The following is a 27276-nucleotide window of genomic DNA, read 5'->3' as shown; positions in this document are numbered from 1 at the left end:
CAACGTGTACGAAACTTGAAAACACAATGCTAAGTGAAAGAAACCAGTCACAAAAGACTACATAGTATATATGATTGCATTTATATGAATTGTCCACAATGAGTCTATAGGCATACAAAGTAGGCTAGTGATTTCCTAGGGCTGGGAGATGGGTACGTTGGAAGTGATAGCTAAAGGGTACAGGTTTCTTTTTGGAATGATGGATACGTTCTACAATTGATTATGGTGGGCTTCTGATTCCATCAGAGGAGGAGACTGAACGACCACAGAGAAAGGGCAACAACTCCGCCAGGGGCGGTGGCTTACACCAGTAATCCCAGCACTTTGGGAGGCCAAGGCGGGCAGATCATGAGGTCAGGAGATCGAGACCATCCTGGCTAACACGGTGAGACCCTGTCTCTACTAAAAATACAAAAAATTAGCCAGGCATGATGGCGGGCGCCTGCAGTGCCAGCTACTCGAGAGGCTGAGGTGGGAGAATGGCGTGAACCTGGGAGGAAGAGGTTGCGGTGAGCCGAGATTGCGCCGCTGCACTCCAGCCTGGGCGACCGAGCAAGACTGTCTCAAAAAAAAAGAAACGGCAACAACTCTTAGCTTTATTGCTACTGTCACATGTTTCTCATTTTCATAACCTACTGCCTGTATTCGTTTGGCAGCAAATGTTTAAAACCAAAAGCATGTGGGAAACATCCTATAATGGGTTGAGAGAGCAGGTTCTGAGGTGAAACTATTTATATTTGAGTCCTGGTTCTTTCACTTTCTAAGTGAGAAAGTGTCTTCTGTGGGGCAAATTAAATGTCTTGTGTGCCCAGTATTGTACTATTCAATACAACAGCTTCTAGCCACATGCACCTACTGAACACTTGAAATGTGTCTCATTCAAACTGAAATGCACTTTATATACAAGATATATACCACATTTTGAAGATCTAATCTTCCCCACAAAAGTAAAGCTTCCCATTAATAATTTTTATATTACTTACATACTGATACGATAATACTTTGGATATTTTGGGTTAAATAAAATATATTATTACAGTTTACTTCGCCTGTTTTGGTTTACATTTTTAATGTGGCTACTAGAAATTCCAAATTACTTATGTGACTCATATTATATTTCTCTTAGTGCTGATCTATCATATGGAAATAATGCTACCTGTTAAATATAGTTTTTATGAAGATTAAATTAATGTATGGAAAATGCTTCAAAATACCTATAATACATATAATACATATAATAGGAACTCAGTAAGTGTTAGCTTTAATACTTACTTGAAGGTGGTCAGTTTAGAGAAGCAGGGAGCAACTTGTCACAGGCAGGACTGCAACATGAGCTAGGGAATGACAATAACACTTCACAGAAGAAAAGAAGCCAGGCTAATCTTAAGGCTTGCAGGAAAGATCTGACTGGACAGAGGCCTGGAGATTCACATTAGGGGGCTATACAATTCCGAAATAGATGTCTTTTCAGAAGACAAATGTGTCTGTATGCTGACATTTATAATGGTGAAGTAGTCAGAACTAGAGGACTGCAAATGAGGTTTAAAGTTATTTTTCTGGCTCCAATATCTTATTTCCAAATGTGGACTATCACTCTACCCCTCTTCATTTTCTATCCTGTTTATCTGCAAAGGAGTTACTGTTTGTCCTATGCTGCTGCTTTCTTGTTTCTTTGGAGCATGTTAGAGTTGCTCAGGATCATCCATTCTCCACTGGGTGGGCAGATACTTGGCTCAGCAGCCCGGTAAACAGTTGGGAAATGGCAAAACACTAACATTCAGGACACCACAGTCATCACTGTTAAGTAAATGATTACATTTTGCAGAGGTGGCTGTGATTTGTTAAACCTTACAGGGCTGAAGGGCCTGAGTCCACAACATCTTCAGCTTAGTGCCCTAGACCAACTCACTTTCCCTGCAACGTCAGTATCTTTACAGAGTGGTTTCCCCAAGGCTGATGCTACCACGTACCATGTTCCACCCACCACCTTAGTTTCTGATTCCTTTCTTCCTTTTTAGTAACATGACAGTGAAGGGGCCAGTCCAGAGCTTTATGAAAACTGGGGTTATGGCATGTTTTCAAGCTCACAGGTCCTTAAGAGGTTCTGACTGCTGATATTTTCAGTGGCCCGTTTTTCAAATGGGTCTGGTCTCCCATCTAGAGAAACTGGCCTGACCTGTATTGCTGCAGAGGCTTAGCTGTGTATGTGTCTAGGCTCAGAAAATGGCAGGAATGAGAAATATGGTGTTGGAAGTAATGAAAGACAAAAGGAATTCAATATGATTTCTACATATTTATTTTATCACACTTCGTTTTTAATTTACAACAAATAGTGGGCTAGCTAAACTTTCATGTCATGTGTCTGTGTTTAGTGGAAAATAAGCACCTGTCATTTGTTTTGGGTTTATCACCACATCTGTTTATTAATAAATATTTGCAAATGTTCAACATGGATCTTTTAATTCATACAAAGACTTTTTTTCCTTATTTCATATTTTGGAAATCCAAATCCACCAGTTTCCTGAAGCAATGTTCTCTTAGTCATCCTAGCTATTGTGCAGATTACAGTTAAATGAACTAGAGCTGTCACCCCCAAAAAGGTGAGATAAAATGATTAATATATGAGAATGTCCCTTAGAGGACAGTGTACCACATTACAGTCTCAAAAAGACACAGCAAAAGAAAAATCAAGTGGAGTTTCTGAAATTAATTTTCCTGATTCCTCTGTGCTAAGTCCAATATTTTTGCAGGGCTGGAGGTAGAGACCTGAATGTCTTTGGAACAACCTCACTAAAATGGTCAGCAGAAAGATGAGATGTTATTTCTATGTGCCTTCTACCTTAAGGCTTAAAACTAACAATAACAGAGACATAAATATTAATTCTTGAAGTTGGCTAACAAAAGTCTTTTAAAAGTCTTGTCCCTTCTCCCCAGGCCCCCAACTCCAAAAACAGAGAAAAAAAAAATGGTTTGTTTGTGTCTTACTTACTTTTTTTTTTTTTTCTGACTAGGGAACATGTTTGGTTTTCCCATCATGCTTAAGGAAGTCCTATCAAGGGCTTCATATATATTGATCAAAAATTGTTGAAACAAAATTGGGTTCTCCTTGAGTGGTTTTGTTTTTGTTTTTGTTTTTAACAAACACTAGTTTCCTCTTAGAGAATAACTATTCTGACTGTACCAAATGGGATTTGAGAGAGGTATAAGTAAACTAAGAACGTTGTTGAAAGTGTCACATGATGATTCAGAATGACACTGTGGGTACCATACTGCGTATACCCAAATTTGATCAAACTGCAGTTTTTTGTAGCTTTTTACAAAAATCTTAAATACAGGTAAATATGTAAACGCTGTGCTCTCAGAGAGCAAGTACTTAGTCATGCCACATTGTGTCCCTTTCGGGGAGACAAATTCAAGCAAAATATCACAGGTCAGTTTCAAAACCATCCGCTGGAAGTACTATCCGGCTGAGGGGCAAACACCACTTTGCACATCTCCGAGTTCTCTTGATGGAGCGGGAATTCACATCCTGCTAATATGCTTTCTTTTCTTTTCTGGGAGACATAACCTCTGCCTGTGGACAGCCTTTCGTACTTTTTCTCAAATTGCCTGTACAACAACAGCAACAACAACAGAATTACACACACAGTTAAGTCACCCTATACCTCTCCAGCCAAGTTACTGAGTGTATACTTGAAGTTTCTTGTTCCAAAGCAATTTCAGAAAGGATATGAGTGTCAAAGGCTACTCCATGAATGGGTGATTTTCTTCTCATTTCTTTTTACATCAACAGAAACACTTCAAATGCCTGGGATATGGGAGTCCTGCCATACATTTTTCTAGAATGAAAGACTAAATTCATTTCAGCTTTTTGGTGATGCTGTTAAGCTTTGCAGGCCATGCTGTGTCTCACCCTTCATTCCAGAAGCCCCACCTTGGGAGCACTCTCCTTTTGAGTAACAGGCAAGCCCAGCTGGATTTAAGCAGAGAATGCGGACAGAGAAACATTCTAAGAGCTCTGGCCCAAGGCAAATGTGGAACCAATTAATCATGTGGGTGGGTTGGTGGTCACTGCATTTCAACCATTAGAAGGTTGGGGATTTTAAAATGCATTTGTGGAGGTTTATTCTAGATATAAGTTAATGTAGGTTAGTGACAGCTTAATAGTTTAACTATAATGCACAATCTTTTATTCTGTGAAAATACAACCTACTCATGTTTACTTTTATATAATCGATGCATTTTTTAATATGAATCATGAAATGTCAGGAAAATAATGAAGGTGCTCAATTTTGGCCTACTTAAAAAAGGAGATGATGTAAGATGTGGCTTGCTGTTTTAACTGTACAAATGACCCTTATGGTTACCGTAGGTCAACTATTATGAAAGGGTCAGTGCTACCTAGACCCAAGGCATTCTAGCTCTATGTGATAGTATTGTTACAAATAATGGTTACAAAATTCAAATGACACAGCATAAATGTTACATGGAAATTATATCTTTGTATTTTAAAACACTAACAATCTTACCAAAAGCATTATTTAAAAAAAATCAGAATCCCAACTCTGAAACTTGAGCCAAAATTTAAACAGGGTCAAGTTGCTGCTATATGGAATACTTAATAATTACGAATTCATTTTGGCCCTTAAAGATGGTAAATGGATTGCCAGCTGTTTCATTTGAAATCTTTTGTCCAGCAGTTTATTGTGAAGATACCAGACAGTAAATGTGTATCTGATTTTTTTTTATGAAACTATGTGGCAACTCCTATGGTAAATCATAGGCCTTTCTTTCCTTGATAAATTGTTTCTGGATTAGAATATGATACTATCTCCAGAATCAAATGAACTAGTCATTAGATTTTTTTAGTATCCCAGAAACTGACTTTTTTTGGCCTTATCAATTATTCTTCTACTCATTTAAAGAAAATTCATCTTTCCCTGGGTTTCTACCAAACAGTAGAAACCTTTTAATTCTGAAACTGAATTAAACAGAATCCTTTTAATTCTGAAACTGAATGTTCTAAACTGAATGCAAGTTCCTGGTGCACTGGGGACGGTCCTGGAACATGACCTGAACGCTGCATCTTACCTGAATGGAGCTTCATCCTTGTCCATCTGCATGCAAACTAAGAATGGGTACTGAGAAAACTGCACTGTGGAGATAAACTCCAGGCCTGCTTCTGTTTCTGTACTGGTTTCCAGTCCAGCTTTCACAAAAGAGGAGTCCACTGTGATGTCAGTGGTTATTACCACAGTCACCCTAAACATTTGAGAAAAAAAGAAAAAACCTGTTCATATTATATTTAATGGAATTGGACTAACAGCTATAACTTTAACAGGGTCTGAACATATGATGCCAGTGACTGGAAGGAAACACTTAAGGGATTCAGAGGTGACCTGGATGTGCTTAGAGTTCTGCTGGTAACCAGGGCCTGGTGAGTCTCAGATATTGGGCAGGGAAGGTTTGCCGTTCCCCTGAGCTCTCCCCTGCCTTCAGTTGCAGATGTGGGGAGTGTCTGTGAGATACTACATTGTTTTGTATGGGCATAACAAATACCAAAATAAAAACATTCTTGGAACCCAGTCTCTCAGCAGGTCAGAAATACCCAAGTTATATTACAATGGAGTCTAAACTCACCAAGAAGACAATCGATGCTTATAGTTTTTTGTTAACTATCTCTCCGTTGGCTTCTAGGCAGCTATTTTAATTCCATTTCATTACCTTCTCCAAAGAGTCTCTAGAGGCGTAAGCCCTTGATTGCCAAGATATTTGAAAAAAATATTGTGTTACAAAAAATGATTCTTACAGTGGGGCATGTACAGTAGGTCCCAGGAGGAAAAATGTGATGGGTCCTTTAATGATGCTCTAGATAACTGGATAAACAGATTGCATTGGCTGGGGAATGTGCTCTGGATAATAATGAAGAGGATAAATAATTTCAATAGAAGACTTACTTCTACTGTAATTGAATTGTGGACTTTAAATCAAACTGTGAGAAATTACTTTCATAATTAAATCAGAGTTCTATGCCCATATGTTTTGACAGGGATACTAATTTTTGCTGTGCAAATTAAAACCCCTGCTGCTGTTATGATCAGTGTAAAAATAGGTCAGAGGTCGTTTTAATCCCTGAATCACTTAGAGTACCTTCTGATGTCCTATATTCAGCAAAGATTTAAAAGATATTTTTTCAAATGAACAAGTGGAAATGGAAGACAGATTGGTTACAATATGGATAATGGTAGATTCTTAAGGATACTGTGTACTTTTTAAAAAAATCCAAATTACTTTTTGTTGTTGTTGCTGTTGTTGATTTCTCTTTGCAAAGAATTCAATTCCATTTCATTTGGAAAAACTTCTGTCTAGAAAGTACTTTGGAAAGAGGTGAAAGATGACTGATTATGTGGGAAGCCCTAAGTTATATTGTGAACCCTTTGATGACCAGTGTCATTTTGCATTCTGTGGTTCCTTTTAGTAACACTGTTGGTCACACTTCACATTAAATGTGCTACTGTTTGATTGCTCTCAGTTCCTTCATCCATAGTTCAAGATGAATCAAAAATTTGATTTTATCACGTATCTCACTTTTGCCTGAATGTGTTTTTAAATGTCAAAAAATTAAAATTAGTTGCATTTCTATTTCCTTTTTAAAAATTCTGTAACAAACAGAAAACTAATAATTTTCATCTTCACACTAGTTCACAGACATTGTTTTATGTTCAAAGTAAAACACTTTCATTAAATCTCACAGGTAGATTAGAAAAGTTAAAGGAGCTTAGAGTATTTTATTTAGATAAAGGAATGCTGATGAAAAGACTTAAGGACTCCTAACATTTAGTAGTTAGTTTCTGCACAGATGAAATTATCTATTTTATTTTTCCCCACTGAAGACAACAGAAGAGGAAAGTTTACCTTAAAGTGAAATTTCTTCTCTTGGTGGAATACCAAAAGAAGATGAACCATCTGATTCACAGGGCATCCTGTCTATGTACGTCTTTAAAAGCAGGAAAATTCTTGGCTGAGTCATATTAGGTACTGACCTGCTCTTAAGAAGGTATGGACAGAATAGTTTCCTATGATCACTTCCAACTCTATCATTTTATAATTACAAATAGAAAGCATAGATTTTGAAAAGTCAGAAGGTTAATTCCAAAAACATATTTCTGAAGTTCTCTGCATATAGTCTTATATGTAATTCATAAATGTATAATGCATAAACACTTACCTATTTTTCACTCGGGTTTTAGACTCACGATACCACAAGCTAAACTCCATTGCACCTGAAATATCAATAGCTAGACCACCCTGGACCTCTATATTGGCTTTTAGTCCAGATTGCAACTGAAGTTCCTAGAAGAAAAAAGCATAATAATAGTTATAAAAATAATAAGTACAATTTAGTTAACCCCCTTTCCAATGGCACATTTGACCTCCTGCTGTAGATAATTCCATTTGAGTTGTGTTGATGTTGGAGTCTTTCTCTAGGCTTGGAAACATGCTGTCCCAATTTTAAGCACCAGAAGTAGACTCTGCTGATTTGCTAAATTAATTAGTCAATTAAAGTACCAGAGTGATGAAGTGCCAATTAAGAAGGATGTTTTCCTTCAATCATTGCTACACTTTGAAAGGAACAATGGTTCTCAAAGTGTGTTTCTGTGAACAACAGCATCAGCATTGCCTGGGAACTGGTTTGAAGTACAGATTATCAGCTCCCCTTCACACCTACTAAATTAGAAACTCTGAGGATGGAGTCTAGCAGTCTATGTTTTAACAAGACCTTGTATGATTCTGATCCACCTAAATTTGGAAACTTTTGAACTAAAGAAAATGAAGTCATCTCCATCAGAAATCTAGCTGTGGCTTTTTGTCCAGGGAAGAGAGGGGAGGAGGTTTGGATCAGGTGTCTCTTGAGGTCCTTCAGCACTTCTCTAGTTATGTGCTGTGTCAAATACAGTCAACTGCATCCTGCTAGAAAATAACAGACAAGATTTAAAACTCCCAGTGGAGTGTGTTTGTGTGTTAGTATCCAAGGAGAACTGGTTATAGGACTACCTTTGCCCAGCCCTGAGTATAACAAAATCCAAGGGTGCTCAAGTCCCTTATATAAAAAGGCATAGTATTTGCATGTAACCTACACCCATCCTCCCATACACTTTAAATCATCTCTAGATTACTTATAATATCTAATACAATGTAAATGCTATGTTGCTGTTATGCTGTATTTTAAAAATTGTATGAATATATACTGTCGTTTTGCTATATTTTATTGCTTGGTGTTTTTTTTCCAAATATTTTTGATCTGAGGTTGGTTGAATTTTATGAGGAACCAGCGGTTACAGAGATGCCAACTGTACACAAGTTCCAGGAATTGCCTACATCCAACTAGAAAAAGAAGGCAAAGCAATTTAACTAAGCCTAATACCCTGCTGTTTGACATTTGAAATTACACTGAGTTAACAATCAAGTTCAACGTGAACTCAATAGCATTTTTCAGAGGGACAGTAATTATTTACAAACATGGCCCATCCTGAGTAATTCTGTGGTTGTCTGAAGCCCATTGTTTTGTGCTGTTTGCCTGCATTTAGCCTTTAAGTCTTGCATTTTTTTTTTCACGTACATTAGTTGAGGTGATGTTGGCACAAAACTTTTTAGCTGGATTGGAATCAGATTGCCTGGGGACAGTGTTGGAAGTGATAATGATTTTGAGATAAAGACTCAGTATCCTTAATTTTGATATTCCTCCAAAGATCTTAAATTCCTGGCAACTGGCAGAATGACTAACTTCTTTATGTAACTGCCCTACTCAGACCAAACAAGCCATGCATTTGCCAGCTATAACTGCCATGATTTCACTTTCTAGCAAGGATTGTGTTGATCTCCCTGAGTTCTCTTCACTTTCCAAAAAAAGGTCACAGGAAACCCCAGGCAAAGGACTCGGTTTACAACCAGGTGTACTAAAAAAGTACGGTTGTGGCATGAAGCTACTTTCAGTCTGAAGGACACTCTTTGATGGAAGCATGAGATTCTCAGTGCCATGCTCAGGACACATTAGGAGATAGCCCTAAGGATACTTAAAGAGACATTTGATATAGAACAAAATATGGCTGCATGGGATGAAGGGGTTGTCTCAGGCATTATAACTAACGTGATAGACACAAATTATCCTGAAGAAAACACAATAGTCATGCCCACATTTTCACCTATGCCTGTGAACTATGGGACCAAAATATGAGAGTTCTGTATGTGTACTCCAAACATGATTGTTTCCAAATGAAAGCTATGGTGTGCCTCACCTCAGAAGTATTCCTTTCTTTGCGTCTTTCTCTCTCTTCCTAATTTGAAAATTATAATCTTGTTCATCCACCCAGTCCAGCAGAGGCCTGTGATGTGGATCTTGGCCTTCCCACCAACCATATATTAAATGGAAGGCAAAATACACCAAGTGCCATGGAAAAGGCCATTTCATGGCTGTTAGACAATGCACCTTTTGTGGGGAGAGAGCATTTCCATTGCAAGGTGGGTTATGAGGAGTGCCTTGGATTTCTGGGAAAATTCTCCTTCTTTACACAAAGGGACAATAGAAGAATGCATGTGCAAAGAGGAATTTTCTTGGGCCCCCTTATAAAAATAAACCACTGACCCCTGCAGAAAAACAAAGCACTCTTTCCTTTTTGAAAGGGACTAAGCCACATGGTGCTAATTTTTAAGCAGTATAAAGTAATTGGAACTAACGGGTTTTGAGCACCTACTGTGTGCCCAAAGCTCTGCAAAGCTTTGGTGTCTCATTTAATCCTCATACCAATCTTCCGTGGTAGGCATTATATCTTAAGATTGAAAGGAAAAATCAGGCTCAGAGGCTACACATGAAGGCAGAATAAACACTCCAATTGTCTCTAGGGTGAAGACGTTTCTTTTCTTTCTTTCTTTGAGATGGGGTCTTGCTCTGTCACCCAGGCTGGAGTGCAGTGGTGTGATCATGGGTCACACCAGCCTCAACCTGCTGGGCTCAAGCAATCCTCTCACCCCCACCTCAGCCTCCTGAGTAGCTGGGACTACAGGCATACCCCACTATGCCCAGCTAATTTTTTTATTTTTTGTATATCTGGGGTTTCACCATGTTGCCCAGCCTGGTCTCAAACTTCTGATCTCAAGGGATCCACCTGCCTTGGCCACCCAAAGTGCTGGGATTACAGGCGTGAGCCACTGCACCTGGCCTGGGTGAAGACTTTTCTACTAATATTCATGGCTATCACAAACTCATACCTCTCTTTTGTCTCCTGGTGTACAAGAAAGCCTGTTCTAAGAAATATTGCAAAAAATAAAAAAACGAGAGAGAGAGAGAGCATAAGTTTATGTCCTTGTTTGGCCCAGAGTGCATATTTATTTAGATTCTTTCCTATGAACTAGAGGAAAAAGATATTAGAACTTTGTAGCTAATGTGACCGCTTTGATCCTCTTGGTCCCATAAGTGTTTCTTATAGCTCAGATGCTGACATTTTGACAACTCATCCTGTTGCTTCCATTTAGGGAAATATGTTCTTTACTGGCTAAAGAGGATCCCCTTATTAAACTGACTTTATCAGACATCTTTCTCTGAAGAGTAATCCAATTAGCTGAAGAGAGAAAGTGTGAGCAAGCACAGAGTAATTCCATCTGCCCTGGTGGCTGTGATGGGCTGCCCACTGCCAACATTTCCTTCAGTGTCAGCACTTGACCTAGAGTGGTATGTGCCTCTGAAGCTAGGATGGCATTACTAGAGTGCTCTGCAGAGCCAGGGGGCCTCAGACAGCTTAATTTGTATAATAAACTCAGATCTGCCAAATATTCCAACCTGACACACAGACACTGGGCTATGTTTAATAGCTAGGGGGCAATCTTTCTCATAGAATATGCCTTGCCTTAGCTGCCCTAGCTTAGTGAATAAAAAACTGTACAAGATAATCTAGATCAGGGATTGGCAAACTATGGCCAGCAGGCAAGTCTGGCCCACTGGCTATTTTTCTACATAAAATTTTATTGGAACACAGCCATACCCATTTGTTAATGTATTGCTGATGGCTGTCTTCACTCTACAGTAACAGAATTGAGTGGCTGCAACAGAGACCATGTGGCCTGCAAAGCGTAAAATATTTACTTTCTACCCTTTACAGAACAAGTTTGCTGACCCAGGTCTAGATTACTCCTCGTGGTTTTACACCCCGATTCAAATCCTCAGGCATTGTTTATGGGTAGCTAAGCACATACAGGTGGTGTTGAGCTGTCCTCTGTGTCTTAAAACGTGGACTACCTTTTCAGTACTTATGCTGCCTTTAGATGATTCTTTCATTAAAACTGGAATTGTGCAATGTAAAATTCTGATATAATTTGAGAACTGTTTTTTTCATGTGTGACTTGAGGATTAAGGGATACAAGACACACTGCTCTTTGTCCTTTCTACATTTGTATTGACAAAAACAATTTTGTTCAGACACCCATTGAAAAACTATGTTCAAAAGCTTCCCTCTCAGCTAGAAATAGCCATGTAACACCGTTTTGGTCCAAAACCTAGACAGGGATTCCAAACAATTCTTGAAAAAGAGTCAGACTCTGTGACCTCTTATCCTTCCCTTCTTCCTTCTTGGAATGAGGAAGTGGTGCTGGAAGTGGAGCAGCCATCTGATAATCACAAGGTGACAAGCATGAGGTCAAAAGTCACAAGTAAGAATGGCTGAGCTGAAGGAAGGCAGCTGGGATTCTGATGATATCTTAAGGTTTCCATATTAACCCTGGACCACCTACTTCCAAATGTTTGTTACACTATAAAGGTGAAACTATTTAGTTAAGCCACTCTAAATTGCTTTTGTTTTTGTTATATACAGCTATCCTGAGCTGATATGAGGAACAAGAAAGATAGAAAATTAACACTATTTAATCCCAAATAATGAGGTTTTGGAGGAGTTTTAATACAGTCTAATATCTAAGATATCTCCCAGCCCTTAAAATCTATGATTTCATAACCAGAACCTAACAAATCAGAATCCTCAAATTATCTGGCAAACAAAAAAGCTGATAAAATCTTCAGACCACCTGTTCCAGGTACCTCACTTTACTAGTATGAAATTGTGGCTTAAGACTATTAAGTAACTGCCCAAGAGCACATAGCAAGAAGGTTATGGAGGCAAAATTCAAACGTAGGCTATTATCCATTAATGTATTAAAACAATAAAGTAAACTTTACAAGTCAATCCAATCATCTGTAAATTTTTATTTCAATCTCATTATATATTCTCAATATAATAAGTATGAATTAGAGTACACAGTGATCACTTTGATTCCTTATAAGATTTTATTTAGCAAATATATCATTTTTTATGTTGCTATGCTTAGTGAAGCAGAAAATAAATCAAACTATTAAAGAAAAATTTTAAGCACCAAACATTCAAACTCAAAGGTTATTCAGATTAACCCGCTTCCGTTTTTCAGAAAATCTAATTAGGCAGACCATCTCCATCCCACAGTATCTTGGCCACTTAAATCTTACTGCACCAAAGATAGTATTGTCATTTTTTGGTATAGTATCATAAGATTTCGGTCCACAAAAATTGAAAACCATTTTGAAGAATGTGGCTCTAGAGAATGAAAGTACTCCTATACTCTAAGAATGAACACATCTTTCTAAGATTTTATGTACATGAGCATTTTGGGCAAAGAGTCTTCATGATTTCTTGCATGTGGCTCATGGCCGTGGCTGCTTGTGCCTCTGCTAATTTGGCAGGGTCAAAATGATGCACTGTATGCATCTTCATCATCATTGTCATTACAAATGTCATCAGTGACTTATAAGGCCACATAGTTCAGCTCCTGCCTTCAGGATAAATATCACCTAAGCCCTCGTGCCTGAGAAAGCCAAGTGAGGAGACAGTGGTAGCTCTATTCTGTTGTGTCCTAACCTTTCTTGTTTCTGTTAGCATCAACATTTTCTCTTTGCCTCAAATTAAAGGCACTTATTAATCATCTAATAAATAAAATTATAACATATCTGTAGTAAAGGAGAAAGGGGAACAATACCAAGAGGGCCAAGTGCTTGGAATATGAGCTCCAAGATGGGCACAATTTTGTCTTGTATCCTCCAAGAACTAAGCATATTTAAAACGTGCCTGGCATATTTTAGGGACTCAATAAATACTCACAGACTGAACGAATTACCTGAGAATGATCTATTAGCAGAATAAGTCCTTTCACCACACTGACAGGGTCGCCAGATGCTGACAGCATTTTGGACATCAAATCACTGTATCCATTGAAAAAGGTGACAGGTCTGAGCTGAACATCAAAGAGGATGGCTGACATACCAGCATAGGAGTCAAGGTTCTCCTCTCCCTCGTCAGGGGTGGCTGCGATTAAGGCTTCCAGTCCTTGGGCTTCAATAACCACCTGGATAAAATCAATATAATGTTCATGACGCAAGCTCCCTGCCTGCTCTGTAAATAATGGTGAAGCTTCTGAGCTGCAGCTAGAACTTCTCAAGGGGCCAAAAACTTAAAATATTTGCAACAGCTGAAAACAAAAACTAAAACAGACAAAAACCTCTATGCCTGAATATAAGGTGGGTTAGTTTTTCATTTAATTCTCACAACCACTCTTTGAAGTACATATGATATTACCCATTTTGTAGATGAAGCAAAAAAAGTCTCAAGTTTACTCAGCTAATAAATGTCAGAGGCAGGACCCATACCCCTTCTGTCTGACTATGAAGACCATGAGCTTTCTATTTTATAATGTCATCCTACAGACTCTTAGTCTTTCCAGGACTGTCATATGCAATGCATCAGCTGTCTCACAGAGCATCTAAAAGTAGATGGAAAGGTGTTGGCGGAGTCATTCTAAGGCTGCTGCTATGTGAGGACATGGTATTCTCTAAGCCATGACTCACCCCATTCCATGTCAAATTTTTCCCCCTAGCCAAAAAAAAAAAAAAAGTCGATAAACACCATGAGGGGGCTAACACACTTATTTCCACAACAAATAGGAATCCTACATATTTTCTGTCCTCCATACCCAGCCCTTTAACCCCTGGGTGTTTTGCATTTCAAAGTACATATCAGAAAACAGATTGTGATTCCTCAGGACAGAAAGGCATAGTATTCTGACTACAGAACTAACAAAAAGTATAGTAATATAAGATTGATAAAAACTCAAGTTTTTATAGCATTGGATCATTTTAAAAACTTAAATGGCTGTATTTACAAGGTTATAATTTGATGTACATAGAAACCAAAAAGAAAGTACATGTCATTATTAGGAAGTCTTTATAGACCATCACCTCAACTTGGATAACACTAAAGGGATGGAAGTCAGCCAGCTGTTGAATGCCTACATTTTATTCTTTTCTCTTCTAGCAGTGTTGGAGAAATATAGATTGACTCTTTAGAGTGTCATATTCTATCATGAAGGGTTTTATTATGGGAATCAATCTCTTCATAGAAACACCCAGAAAAGGAAAACATATTCTAGAATTAAATACTTGGAGGTGAGAGGAGGCTAAGAAATATATCTGTGAATAAAAATAAAATATTATTTTTAAACGTTTATGTGAGAAATATTGGCACAATTTCAGTTTTGTGAATATGTGCACCTTTGAAAAGACATGGACATTTGTCAAGTTCAATGGATCAAATTACTTAGGTTTCAAGTTCATATTTGAAACTTTCTCTGAGTGACTGTAAACCATACAGCCTCTTACAGATAAGGGAATCATGGGCAAAATACGACAGAAGCCACCATTAACTCATACATTCTATAGCATTACCCATAGTATATATGTTTTATTTTACCTCAGCCTGATTTCTTGCATACTTTATTAAGAAAAATCCATGAAAAGTGAGTTACCTGACTACCGTGAAGACCAGCCTTCCCAATGTACTGAAAGATGTTCAGGTTACTTCTCCTTAGAATGCCAGAACCCGAGTAGAGAATGTCTAGGCTGTAAGTAGATGCCGAACGGGGACTACCTGATGACACACAATAACTGTAATTTAATAGCAGTTCCAGCAATGCTAAGTTGTGGGGTACGGAAGAACCTCTTTTTGGTGTACATACGTTCTATGTAGCCAGTGTAGGCAGAAGAAGATCCACTCCTGGAGAAACGGTCATAATTGTGAGCGACCATTTCCTTCAGAACTCGACGGACAATTTTGCTGCAACATATGAGGGAAAAAAAAGCTGCACATTCATTGTAATGACTGTTTCCCAAGTCAAATTTGGAAAAAAAAAAATCCTCAGTGGAAAAAAGAGGAAGCCAAATTTTCTTCATGCCTTTCCAAGAGCCAGGGCAGTGCCAGCTGGCGTGGTAGCATCAGGATTAGGGCTAGCCCCTTCATTACTCAGATATTTGAAATTTAGTTTGGTATCAAAATGACAGCAAGGCAAGGGTGTCCAGCTTTGAGGTGGCTTAAGTTGACTAGTAGACACATTTCAGGCATGGCAAAATTCTTTGATTCGTCATGGTTTTATTGTTTAATAGTGCATACACTTAAAGGAAAATTGTGCCAAACTGGGGAGATTGCACGATATTTCTTTAAATGTTTTTCTGCATTCCCTAATAGTCTCTCTCACTAATGACATACAACAGTACATTTCCAGTATTTCTTCTACATCTGTGAAGTTTCCAATTACAGAAACAGCTCAGTAAAACCCATATAGAAATCATTGTCTCCTCTGGAGTAAGTCTTAATCCTTACCCCATTGCGTCCATCTTGTCTAAGTAATTAGTGTTAAGATATTCATTTCTGATTACATAACATTAATCATTTCAGTAATAGCAACATTATGACAACACAGCAAAACATCAAAATAATCAACTATAGAAATCTGGTCCTAGGTCTAAGGTAGAAAATAATTGAGGGGAGGCAATGGCATCCTGAGAGGTTTCCCCTCCAATATCACTAGGTTATAAGATTTTAGCCTAGAGAAGCAAAGATGAGGAGGGTTATGACAGCTATCCTCAGATATTCAAAGGGTCTTCTTGTGGATAAATGACTAGACGTATTTTGCTTTGCTCCTGGGATAAAACCAGAGCCAATAGGAAGATTCCAGGTTATACAAAGACATAATGGTGAGAGTCTCTGAACAACACTGGCACAAGTTCCCTCAAAGATGGTGAGCTTCCTGTCATCGGGAGAGGGAAGCAAAGTCTGAATACCACCTGCTGGGAGACTACAGCCCTGCAGTGGACAGATACCAAGCAAGGGAGCCTTTAGTGTTCCTCCTCACTCTAATGTTTTTGGCTTTGAGATTCTGAATCATAATGTTGGTGATATTTTCCTCACAATTTCTAGTCTGTTCTCTACCCCACTGTCTCCTCTTTCCGGTTCCCTGAAATGCTAGAGCCATAAGACAAAGGCAGCAAGTACACCCAGGATCTCCTTCACAGGGTCTCATAAAAGCAAACAAAGAAATGGAGAAGCTAAATGCGTTCAACTAGAAATACATGACTGCAGAGAGATTTGGCTTCTTTTCTCGCTCGCTCACCTGCTCCATTGCTCTTTCCTGAATGTCTTGCTGTTATCTCTGTTCTACTCACACCCCTGTTTCTTACGTCTTCCTTCAGTCTTAGTCCTTGTTTCTCTTTCTTTCAACCTTTTAATGCTGTCTTTTCTCATTTTCTTTCTCTTTATTTTCCACCCTTCCAATCTCTGTGGTGAATGCTTAAATCTGATCTTTCCTGGGGGTAGTGTTCTGCATGTAACTCAGGAAAAATGAAACTTCCTTCTCTGACACTCTAATTCCAGGGAGGAGGCACCTTGGGGGATCCACTTTGCATTTGGGAGGACAGACTTGGTAACTGGAAGGAAGTTAATTCAGCAAGAGTTATAGAGTGATGAACTCTACTGATTGCACTCTTTAAATTTTGAATCATCTTAAAATGTGGGCCGTGCCTAAGATTTTAAACTTAAATGGGAAATTTATTTGATCTGTGATAAATGAGGCTTCAAAAATTCCTAACACTTGAAATGTTACAATGAAAACCATTTGGTAAGAATTTACATTGTTTTGTTGTACTTATTTTTAAAATCCTGCTGAAAATGCAGTTAGCTTTTAAAACATTTGGCAATATACACTTGCCAGACTGAACAAGACATCCCTAGTAAAAATTATACCCAGAGTTCCCACTCATGGACTCATAGTGCCAAAGTGAAGTTGTTTCATCTGGCCCCCTAAATAGCCCTATTATGGGAAATCTGGCACTCTTTTGTTTTATGCAATGTAACCCTGCATAATGACCACATCATTATTATTAGCTACATGGGTACCCCATGAACACACAAATAAGCTTGAATACACAGAGAGACATGTGCAATGTATTATACCTTGCAGGCATTTCAAAACGTAGGATGTCTTGAACAATGGCAAGCATGTATTTATTCATCTCTTGGGGAAGCTCCCCAATAGACAGCAGGATGTTCTTGACGTCCATGTAGGATGGATTGTTATTTAAAATGATAGCAGCCGCAGTAGTGCGCACAGTCTTTTCGTGTACTTTACGGTTTTGGTGGTATATTCTGTTCAAGGTCTTCTTCACCTGTTCATAAGATGTTCAAACTTAGTGCACATCTAGATTTTTTTTAATGGATATTTCAGCAGGAATAGCAGGAATAGTGAGTGTTCATAAAAATATACATGTGTTACTACATTTCCCAGATTCCTTTGTGATTTGGTGGGGGCCATGTGACTAGTTCTGGCTAATGGGCCATGGACAGAATCTATGAGGATCACTTCTAGGCTGAGGCCATTAAGAGCTGGTGGCTTTCTCCATCTCTTTCTTCCATGACTGTAGTGAACTTCAGACCACATACTTCCTTATGCACATTAGGCATAGCATGAGAAATAAACATTTTTTTTGAGGCAGAGTCTCGCTTTGTTGCCCAGGCTGGAGTGCAGTGGCACAATCTCGGCTCACTGCAACCTCTGCCTCCCAGGTTCAAGTGATTCTCCTGCCTCAGCCTCCCAAGTAGCTGTGACTAGAGGCGTGTGCCACCATGCCCAGCTGATTTTTGTATTTTTAGTAGAGATGGGGTTTCACTATGTTGGCCAGTCTGGTCTCAAATTCCTGACCTCGTGATCCATCTGCCTTGGCCTTCCAAAGTGTTGGGATTACAGGTGTCAGCCGCCATGCCTGGCTGAGAAATAAACTTTTAACAAATTGCTGAGATTTTGAGGGACATTTGTTATTGCAGCATAACCTGGTGTTACCTAACTAATATAGAATTTTAAGGATACTACATGGCAATGGGGCTCTGGGGAGGTAGTTATATGAAGTAATGTTTCCTTACAATGAAGTACCTCAGAATCTTCCCATCTCTCTTTTTTTAATTAATAGACTTTTTAAAGAGCAGTTTAGGTTCACAGCAAAATTGAGTGGAAAGTACAGAGAGTTCCCACACACATTTTAACCCTACACACGCACAATCTCCCCTTGTATCAACAACCTGCACCTCAGTGGTACATCTCTTACATTCAATAAACCTACCTGGCACTTCATTATTACCCAAAGTCTGTAGGTTACATTAGGATCCTTTTGTTTTCTAAACAAAACATTAGCATCGAAGAAAACATGCCAAAATAATTGCATTCCATAGCAAGTAACTTCATTGATTATTAGAACTGTCTAAAGATATTCAATGTGTAAGGATCTATATTAAGCATTTATAAATATTTCTTTAATTTCATTTCCCTTTACCTTTTACTAACTCCCTCAAATCTTGGCTTTGCTCTCAGATATGTAGATGTTAAATAAGTCACCCAAGAACAAACAACCAGGGAAGGACAGAGCCAGAGTTTATATGTAGGTCTGTCTTTCTCAAAAGCCTGTGCCCCTAACCGTCATGATTTGCAGCCACCAACTTCAACACAAAACTGGTGGGAAGGTGCTTAGCTACAAACTGGAAACACCATTCTCGGCAGATGGTTTATCTTGAGATTTATAGACATTCTCTGCCCTAACAAAGGTTTAATTTAGATGGCTTCCTGAAAAATGTAGTTGTAGTAACAAACAAAGTTATACTTAAACCAGGATATTTCAGTATTGAAAAATGTAACAGCATCTTAAAACTTATAAAAGTACATATATTTCAAAAAAGAATTTGTTTCTTAAAATAAGAGAATATGCTTCAATATTTATGCTTCAGGATATAGGACGTTACCCTGTGAGGATATTTAGAATAGCCTCAAATGCAATTTAAGAGTTATTTTTAAGCAGGAGAGAAGACTATTTGGGGAAAATATAGAGTGACTTGAGCAGAATTTGCATTTGACTCATGTTCAGTATGCTTTTTTTTTTCTTCTGTAAATGTTGCAAATATTCTTGGAGATTTTACCTCATCAGTTATGAAAGGGAGATCATATCTCTGGAGAGCAGTGGTAGCGAGGTGGCTGATGGGCCCTTCTCCTGCTTCTGCATACTTCAGAAGACTTGGGATGCCTTCTGGAAGCAGGGCATTCTTCAAAGCCAGCAGATACATCCTGGTGTCCTCTTTTTTCTCTGCTTTTTCAAGTCCTCCCAGGATTAACTTCTTAGCTTCCACTACTGCCTGAAAAATCATATACCTTAGATATATGCATGACCATACATTGAAGAAGACTTGGGCAAAACTGCCTTTATTCTTGGGTCCAAGAAAGCAACCTACAGTTTTACAAAGTTTTGCATTGGTTGCTTGACTGAGGCACACAGTGGAATAAAAGCAAACAAGTAAAGCCTGATAAAGTTGTTGTGCTTTTTAAAAATAAAAATACATATACTAATACATTCTTAAGAAGCAACGAGTATTATCAACAATGGGCATATTTCGTTTTGAACACATTTTGAATATATAAGGCCACTTTTTAATTTCATTGTGACTGGTTATTCAAAAAACTGCTCATTCACAGAATTGCTAAAGCAACAATTAGATGGAGACTTAGTGTCACCATATACCTTTCCTTAAGTAAGAACTTGGGTGAGACCTCTTAGAGCTCAACCATAAGGTCTGGCTCTAAATGTTTTAAAAGTGCTTGTTTTCACTTAATTCCAAATTTAATTAGTGCTGCAATATAGTTCAAAAAATATTTCTTTAGTACCTCCTATGTGGTAGGTACTTTACTATAAGGTACTTTTCAAATATGTTCTATAATCAGAAAAGTTCTTTTGTCCTAGTCTGAGAAAAAGGGGGATTGAGTGTAAGTTAATAGTTTAATGGGAAAGCAAATTAGAAATAGGGACATCTGGGTTCTGGTCTTATATTTGCCACTACATATGTTTTAGAGGCTTCAGTTTCATGTTTAAAATAAAGATTCTTTGGATGACAGAGTCTAGGATAAAAAAATTTTTTTTAAGTGAAGGGTTTCAAGATCTAATTCATCCACAAGATTCATAATCTCTGAAATTAGGCTACAAGCACACACAAACACACACACACATACACACACACACACACACATACATGGGGTTGGGGAGAATGGATGATATGGGGAAGAGTGGAGAAGTATTAACAAAAGGCTCCCAATAGAAGGAAAGATGCTAAACATCACACTTAATCAGAGAAGTGACATTTCTCAACTATCAAACTGGTGAAAAATTCAAAAGTTTGCTAACATATTTTGTAGGTGAGACTATGGGGAAATAGGCCTTTTCATAAATTGCTGATGAAAGCCTAAAATGGTACAATTCCTATGGAAGATAATGTGAGAAAAACAAACAGAACTGCTTTTTGACCAGCAACTCTATCCCTGAGCCTACATCTCAACCATAGCAAAAATCTGTGCCTGAGATTTTTCACTTCAGTATTATTTGTAATAGCAAAATAGTGGAAGCCACTTACATGACCATTCACAGGAGATGTTAAATAAAACATAGTCCATAGACACAACGGAGTACTAGGCAGTTGTCAAAAGGAGTGAAAAAGATCTCTATGTAGGCAATATTTTCATGATATATTGTTAAGTGAAAAATGTAAGATACAAAAAGAGTATGTATAGAATGATATATTTTGTGCAAAAAAGTATGTAAATGTGTGAACATCTGTTTACTGTTGCAAAAAGAAACATAGAAAGAAAATTTTTTTTTAATCAGTGATTTTGTTTACCTAAAGGAAGTAGGTGAGATTGGGGGAAAAGCATCGAGAAGCGATGAGACCTCTCTGTTAATACTTTTAAAACACAGTTTTGCCTTTTGAACCACATTACTATTTCACATGTTCAAGAAATAAAATTAAATCAACAGGATGGAAAATTATCAAAATTCAATTTAACCAGAAACAAATGAAACTAAATGTCTATCAACTTGATAATATGACTAAACAGAAGAGAATGAAAAAAAATTAATCCAAGTAACTTTTGAGCATAGAACTTTGTGTACATGTGATGGAATATATTCTAAGGACAAAAAGAATGTAAAAGTCTTGAACTTTACTTAGTTTGTTTCTGTAGTAATATCAGTGTAGCAATTCCAAAAATATATTGTGTATGTTTTAGAATTGAGCAGGTGAATCAATATATTGGTGTTCTCGAAAACCACAGTTGTCACAGTGGGAGAAGGAAAATATAATGATGAAATGAGGGAAAAAATAACCCTGTAGTGTTGAATTAGAATTAGAATTAGAGATAGCAGTGGGAACTCACAATTTGGTAAATACATGTATTTTTTTCATTGTAAGAGACTAGCTGCAATGGCACTCAAGTAATAAGAAGTAAAAGTATTTAGAGGTAAAATGTCAGATGTCTGCAATTTACTGTCAAATTATTCAACTAAAATTAGACAGAAAGAGATAAAACAAAGATGAAAATACGTTAACTGATGAATCTAGATGAAAGATATCTGGGTGTTCATGGAATTGTACTATTCTTACAACTTTTCTGTAGGTTTAAATTTTTCAAGTACAAATTCAGTGAAAATAAGGAATTAGGATGCCGGGAGGTCAAAACATAAGCAAAAGACAAACATAAAAAAGAAACATGTGGCATAGTACTGGTTGTGCACTTGTCTAGCTGCCATTCAGACTGTCACAGGACAGTAGCTTTTATGCTAGTAAGTTCTAAAAGGCTATAGAACTATACAGAATGGCAGGTTCCTTTTACACAGCATGCATATAGTGTGCCCAGTAGCTACCTTAAATTTGTGCTTATTTAATACAATACATAATTTTCTTTCCTTCTTTTCATATATCTCTTTGATTTGGGCAAAAGGTAGATGAGTGTTTCACAGCGGAAAATTCAAAAGAAAAACTGAACCTTTACTACAGTTGTTCTGTAGTAAATTCACTATGGCCAAATCTCATTATCCTCAAAGATGAAAAAAAAATGTTTGCTCAAAAACATTAACAAAATTGAATGCCAGTGATAGTAGATGGTTTGCAGCTACCTTCAAGAGAATTTTAAAGATGTGATGAGAACCAGGCTGTCCATTATCAGAAGAACTTTAAATTTGATGCTTTGCTCTGTTTCCTTATGCTACATGACTTTCCTAGGTAACCCCAGTCTCTTTCAAGGTTTCAGCCACTCTCTATTTCTGACCATAACTTCTCTCCTGAGCTTCAGGTGAATGTGGACACCTGCCTGTCGGACAACTGAGCCTGGTGACCCAAAGGATTTTGAACTTAACATGGCCGAAACAAACTAATAGCTCTACTCTCCTCCCACCCCCAAACCAGGCGGTATAAACCTTACTTAAGTGGTTGGCATCACCATACACCTGGTAACCTCAACTGAAAGCTTTAGAGTCACCTGGATTCTTATCTCTTTCTCATTTTCCACATCTTATCAGTCACTAAATAAAGTGGCCCTTGAATCTATCTCCTCTCAGCCCTCTGCCCCTACATTAATTCAGACCTTTACTAATTCTTGCCTAGGTTATTGCAAATGCTTCCAGTCAGATCTCACTAACTCTAATCCAGTAAACAATCAGTCCACACAACATCTTGCTTCTTTCTTAATAAAAAATCTGAGTATGTCATTCATCTGCCTAAAGACTTCACTGTTCTCTTCTTTCTGTGGAATGAAGGCCAGACTCCTTAGCTTGTTATTAATGAAGATCTGGCTCACCTTCCATCTTTTTTCCCATCTTTCCTGTGTCTCCACTGTCACTTATCTGCCCCCAGAAACATACATATTTTATGTTCCAACCCCACAGAATTTCTCACTATTCCGAAGCATACCAGGCCTATTTTGACTTTGGGCCTTTTCATACATTATTGTATGTCTCCTAGAATGTCTTTCATTCCATACTTTGACCTCTTCACTTAAAAACCTCTTCTAGATTAAGTGCAAAAATTGTTATTTTGGTGGAAACTTCTCGAGCACACTCAAACAGAAAACTTTGCTGCATCTTCTGTATTGTCTGAGCACTTTGTTTATATTTCAATATTATTTATTTGTTTATATTTGATAAACAGACTAGGAGTTCTTTGAGGATGGTAGAATATTTTATGTATCTTTATATTTGAGGATTAGCATCATGCCTAGTACACAGTAGATGCTCATTAAATACTGCTGAATAGATCTTTTGATATGTGGGTTTTATCTTTTGCCAAGATATTTAATACACAAATAGCTGAAGTAAATCAACTACTCAAATAATTATGGAAATTGAAAAATATAAGAAGTCATGCTTCCCTAATATAAAAATAATAAATTTAATTTCTGCCAGAACTTAATAAGTTAATACTCAAGCCTTTTCAGTACTACTGGTTTTTAGTGATCTTTTTCATACTTAATGTATATTCTAGTTTTGGCTTGCCTCTTTTGGGACCATTTGGTTTCAAGAACATTTTCCCTACTATTTTTAATAGCAAGCACTTAGTAAGCAAAATGATATATAGTGCTGTCTGAGGTAGAAAAAATGCTGATGGGACACTGGCTGTATAATGTGGACAGAAAAAAAGACTATGTTTTTATATATTTAGCATCTTTATTTGCATTATAGAAAGATGGGCTGTGTTAGACATTAATCTATTTTGGTTTTACATATTTAGTTATACTTAAAAAGTGTTTTTGCTTTTTGCTTTTTAATAAGAAAGACATGAAAATTGATAATCCACTCAGGCAAGTGGAAAAGCTTTAGATAAATGAAATTGAAAATAAAATATAAAGTTCTCTGTGATTAGAAGTAACTAAATTCCTACTATCAAAACTTAAAACTGGAAACCACACTTACTATATACAAAGTTCTACTCTAGGAGATAGCCTTAGAGTCTAACATTTCTCTGAAAACAAGAAGTATATCATACACACCATTTAAAACTGAGTACACAGTGGGCACTCAATAAAGTATATGGGTAGGGAGGTTATTGTACTATTCACTTTTTAGCAAGTCTTTATTAAATATTATCTATGTACCAGGAACTGGTGAGCAATTGGTGTTGAAAAAAACTGAGATCCATTTCTTCATGGAACTTACATTCTAGTGAAATAGAAATATACAATAAACATAATAAACGACTGAATTTTAATATATGTTAGATGGCAAAAATTGCTATGCAAATAAGGTAAGTAGAATAGAGTAAAGAGAATTAGGAGTGCCAATAGTAGGCAGCATGGTGAGTATCAAATAGGACGACGGTGTAGAATGATGAAATACATGAGATTGGATTTGCACTTACTTTGAGTTTGCAGCCTTCGTTCTGACACAACTTTCTGACAAGTGTCCCAATGATGATCACAACAGTTTCTCTGATGTCACTGCTACCAATAGAACCTTTGAACTTACTCTATTAACCAAACAGGGATAAAATAGGTTACCAAGACATTTAAATATTTCCAAGGAACACTTTTAGTTAAAAAATAAATACATACTTGGGAAAGTATTTTTATGTTTCTAGATTGCAAACTCAGAATTTTGCTTTTGAGACACTTACACATTTGCTATCTAGCTTTGAATTGAAGAGTTAATGCCCTTTTCAGGGATTTTTAACCTGTGATACAGGGAATTCTTAACCCTGGAAGTTTATGGATTGGATTCATGGGGTCAATGAACAAAACAAAAAAAAAAAGGTCGGGGGGAGGGTTATAAAATTTTATGTATGAGTAGAAAGGGGCCTCATCACTTTTATCAGATTCTCAATGGGTACATTTTCCGTAAAGATTATGAACTATTCCACTAGATCATAGGTAGACAAGTGCAATTAAACAGATAACATTCTTGGACACAAGAGAAGTCTAGCTTTTGTTTTCAACATAAATCTTTAACAGCAGAACTGTATCTCTTCAATGTAGGTGTATTAAATATCATGAGAATTTCTGAAGTCAAAACAAATCTTGTAAAATTGATTACTGAAGCTTAACCTAGATTTCTCCCCTCTGAAATTCTGTCCTATGCTATATAACATGATAGGTGAACACAATCTTTAAATTTCCATATAGTTAATACCATTTACTGAAATTGCGAATAAGGCACTAACTGAAATAATTTATTGTACAGTTAATAATTAGTGGATAGAAAATACCCCAATTTGAATATGAATACTCAGAAGTCTCTAGTTGATAGCCTTCATTCAGATCTAAGAAAGTTTTAATTACTGTTAATATTCTTAAGAAGTTTTATGGGAGTTGAGGGTCTTTATTTTCTATTTGACTTACAATGAGGGCTCTCAGGAGTTCTTCATTGGGATGAGAAGCAAATCCACAGGCATAGAGAAACCTCTCCTGGAGGATAATGCTGGTGTCACTTTTGAAATCCAAAAAGTCCAAAATGGCTTCTAATGAGTCTGAGGTCTGAGCAGATGTGACAGCATCCACCAGCTGAGGTCTATAAAAAAAGGCATAATCATGGTTATCAATGTTTAGGGGAAGGAATACTTAAAAATCTCTACCATTCACAGAGTCTCTATTGGTTTGAGTTTTCTCAAGAAGTGATTTTTTTTTAATTTGAACAAATGAAAAAATGATTAAGACTTTCTCAAAAAGACCCCTCCCCATTTTATTTTAATTTTCTCCTTGAACGCCCCTCTCTCTCACTCAAACAATGTATACTCAGAATATACAAACTAATTTTACTATATTAACCTAAGCCAAGTATAATTTGGAGATTTGTAAGTAAAAATTATATAAATACAACTATAAAGTAAGTTCGAATTCTTTCCTATATGAGTAATACATAAAAGCTATGGGTCCCCAGATTTATTCTCTTTCTTTAATTAGCTTTGCAAACACACATATTTCAGAAGTGCCTAATTGAACTAAAGCAGTATTGTTTGATGGAAAATCCTTGAACCTTAAATCCAAGGGGAAATGTTTTCCTCTTTTTAAAAATAAAAAAACACCATAGTATAGTTCTATGTTTAACCACAATGAATATGTGTGAACAGAATGGAATCCCTACAGGAAAACTCTAGTTATATATTCTAGTCATCAAAAATCTTTGGTTTTTTGAGCCTGGGACGGTAAAACTTCTAAAAGTAGTTGTCATACTAATGAACACATGTATGTAAATATTACATACTACATCTATATAAGCACAACAGACCATATGACATGTGCTTAGTAGTTTATACTTTTAAAAAATGATATACTTGTACTATTTTAATCATAACAAAAAACTAGTGAATTAAGCTTAGATAACTAGAAGACATAATACTTATTGAGTTTATATTGTGCAAGCACTGTACTAAAAATTTTATGTGTCTAACCTCTCTTTAAGTTCTTCATCTGTAAAATGAAGCTAAAGTAGTATTTACCTCAGGATTGTTGGGAGGTTTAAATTATGTTATCTCTGTAAAACATTCAGAATAGTGCTTGACATATAGTAAGTGATTGATAAATATTAGCTGTTATTAGTACTACCACCTCATTTAATCCACTGAACATCCCTGTCAGTTTAATATTAATATTCCCCTGTACATGCTAGGAAACAGACGCAGATATACCTAGTCATTTGTTCAAGGTCACATAGCTGGTAAATGGCATTGCTGGGATTGAAACCTAGGTTTTTCTGACTCTGGGGTCCCTGGTTTCTTAATTACATTGGTGTTTCTCAAAGTGTTTTCCATGTTAACACTAGTCTTACAAAATGCTTTAAGAAAAGGGATTTTCAGGATCATGTGTTTTAGAAAATATTCAAAACTTACCAGAATATTATCTGATTAAAGATACTAAAAAATTCTGCAACAGAGAGAAATTAACAAGGTTTCATCCAGTTTTACAAACTCAGTTGCTCACAGAATCTTTTCCTTTTTGCATACCTGTTATCTTCCTGCAAATTACAGGAGACAGCATATAGGCTCTTTGGGAAATGTTACATTCCACCACCCTGCCTCTCACTATCCTACA

The 27276-nt window shown here is 37.0% G+C and overlaps 1 protein-coding gene and 1 long non-coding RNA gene across 3 annotated transcripts in view; one reads left to right on the top strand and one right to left on the bottom strand.

Moving 5' to 3' along the window:
* The first annotated feature begins 228 nt into the window (after positions 1-228).
* Positions 229-27276, top strand: LOC129059040 (uncharacterized). Its single transcript, XR_008524657.1, has 3 exons — positions 229-385; positions 5342-5437; positions 27213-27276. It is a non-coding gene; the product is annotated as an uncharacterized LOC129059040 (long non-coding RNA).
* MTTP (microsomal triglyceride transfer protein) overlaps positions 2281-27276 on the bottom strand; it is a 59319-nt gene continuing 34323 nt past the window's right edge. For both annotated transcript variants that reach the window (XM_063723545.1, XM_063723546.1), the window contains exons 9-18: positions 25588-25756; positions 24612-24719; positions 19359-19571; positions 17352-17563; positions 15082-15179; positions 14872-14993; positions 13189-13416; positions 7229-7353; positions 5092-5262; positions 2281-3609 (exon numbers count right to left, since the gene is read on the bottom strand). In XM_063723545.1, coding sequence (XP_063579615.1) covers positions 3438-3609; positions 5092-5262; positions 7229-7353; positions 13189-13416; positions 14872-14993; positions 15082-15179; positions 17352-17563; positions 19359-19571; positions 24612-24719; positions 25588-25756 — 1618 coding nt within the window. In that variant the 3' untranslated portion in view covers positions 2281-3437. The remainder of the gene's footprint in view (positions 3610-5091; positions 5263-7228; positions 7354-13188; positions 13417-14871; positions 14994-15081; positions 15180-17351; positions 17564-19358; positions 19572-24611; positions 24720-25587; positions 25757-27276) is intronic.

This window comes from Pongo abelii, chromosome 3 (assembly GCF_028885655.2).
Source record: "Pongo abelii isolate AG06213 chromosome 3, NHGRI_mPonAbe1-v2.0_pri, whole genome shotgun sequence".
In the NCBI taxonomy this organism is placed as follows: domain Eukaryota; kingdom Metazoa; phylum Chordata; class Mammalia; order Primates; family Hominidae; genus Pongo; species Pongo abelii.
The sequence above is the reverse complement of the archived record's forward strand: the minus strand, read 5'-3'. Positions and strand labels throughout refer to the sequence as shown.